This window comes from Oxyura jamaicensis, assembly GCF_011077185.1.
Source record: "Oxyura jamaicensis isolate SHBP4307 breed ruddy duck chromosome 22 unlocalized genomic scaffold, BPBGC_Ojam_1.0 oxy22_random_OJ71413, whole genome shotgun sequence".
In the NCBI taxonomy this organism is placed as follows: domain Eukaryota; kingdom Metazoa; phylum Chordata; class Aves; order Anseriformes; family Anatidae; genus Oxyura; species Oxyura jamaicensis.
The window spans coordinates 1-1534 of record NW_023304606.1 but is presented as its reverse complement, the minus strand read 5'-3'; the positions used below and the strand labels follow the sequence as shown (position 1 = coordinate 1534).

At 75.9% G+C, this 1534-nt stretch overlaps 1 protein-coding gene across 1 annotated transcript; it reads right to left on the bottom strand.

The window, feature by feature from the left end:
* Positions 1-39: 39 nt before the first annotated feature.
* PURB (purine rich element binding protein B) lies at positions 40-1523 on the bottom strand. Its single transcript, XM_035312844.1, has one exon. The coding sequence runs from the start codon at positions 1521-1523 to the stop codon at positions 474-476; it is 1050 nt and encodes a 349-aa protein (XP_035168735.1). The 3' UTR covers positions 40-473.
* Between the last annotated feature and the right edge of the window lie 11 nt (positions 1524-1534).

Here is a 1534-nt window from a genome sequence, read left to right as displayed (position 1 = left end):
GCCCCCGCCTGCTTCAGCCCGAGGACTCCGCGCTTTTTCGGGGCCGGGGCCCGCCCGGATCCTCTCTCCTCTCCCGCCCCGACCCCCTTCTGTCCGTGTCGGCGCCGTGCCCCCGCCACCACCGAAACCAGCAATCCCGGCCCCCCCCCGGGGGGCCGCCGCACGCCGGGGCCGGGACGGATCCGGGCGCTCGTCCCCCCGGGGGGATGCCGGGGGCTCGTCCCGGCGGCGGCGCGGGTCGGGGCGTGCGCGGAGGAGGGAGGGACGCGGTCGGTGGCTGCGGTCGGGCCGGTTTCTCTCTCCTCTCGCCGGTGGCGGAGCCGGGGGCCAGGGAGGGGGAGCTCGGAGGCGGGCTCGGGGCCCCCTTCTCCCCGTCGCGGCGAGGAGGGGAAGGGGGGTCCGGGGAGGGCAGGGAAGGAAGAGGAAGGGTGGAGGGGGGGGGGGGGGGGGCGGCGGGCGCTGGCGGCGGGGGCTCAGTCGTCGTCCACGTCGTCGCCGTCGGAGTCGTCGCCAGCGCCGCTGCCGCTGCCGGGACCGGGGGGTCCGGCGCGGCGGTCGTAGAGCTTGTCCCGCTGGCGCTCCTGGATGTCGCGCATCTCCTCGGCGTAGCGGCAGAAGGCGCCGCCGAACTTGGCCCAGGCCTTGTAGGGGACGGTGATGGCGTTGCGGTAGGACGGCTTCACCTCGCTCACCCGCAGGAAGACGCCGTACTTGTTGCAGCCCACGTCGAAGAAGAAGCGCTTGGAGTCCACGGTGATGGAGGTGCCCTCGGGCAGCTCCCCGTAGAGCCCCCCGCCGCCCGGCCCGCCGCCCCCGGGGCCTCCCAGCTCGTCCTCCTCGCCCCCGTAGTCGTCGATCAGCTTGGCCAGGGCGTCGCGGAACTCGATCAGGCCCTGGGCGGGCAGGGCGATGGTCTGCCCGCTCTGCAGCCCGGGGGGGCCGCCGGGGAAGCCGCCGGGCCCTCCGGGGCCGCGGTTGACGGTCTGGCGGATGCGGAGGAAGCGCCCGCGCTGGTTCTCCTTCAGGTCCAGGTAGTACTTGCGGTTCTCCCGCACCAGGAACTCGCTCTTGAGGGCCCGCCGAGGCCCGGGCCCGCTCCCCTCGTCGCCGCCGGGGCCGGCGGCCTGCGCCAGCTGCTCGGGGCTGGAGGGCCCCAGCTGGGCGTAGTGCTCGATGAAGTCGCCCAGGTAGTCGCGGAACTCGGCGGCCACGGCCATGGAGAGCGTCAGGCGGCTCTTGGAGCCCCCGGCGCCCACCTCGGCGATCTTGAGGAAGCGCCCCTTGGCGTTCTGCTTCACGTCCAGGTAGAAGCGCTTGTTCTGGATGTCCAGCCGCTTCGACGCCAGCTCCTGCGTCTCCTGCTCGGGGCCGGCCCCGCCGCCTCCGCCGCCGCTTCCCCCGCCGCCGGCCCCGCTCCCTCCTCCGCCTCCTCCTCGGGGCGCCGCGAAGCCTCCCCCGCCTCCCCCCCCGCCGCTGCCGCTGCCGCTGCCGCCGCGCTCGCTGCCGCTGTCGCCGTCCGCCATCTTGCCCGCCC

What these genes read in the sequence shown, in the direction of transcription:
- PURB (XM_035312844.1), bottom strand. Translation starts at nt 1,523, where the DNA reads ATGGCGGACGGCGACAGCGGCAGCGAGCGCGGCGGCAGCGGCAGCGGC.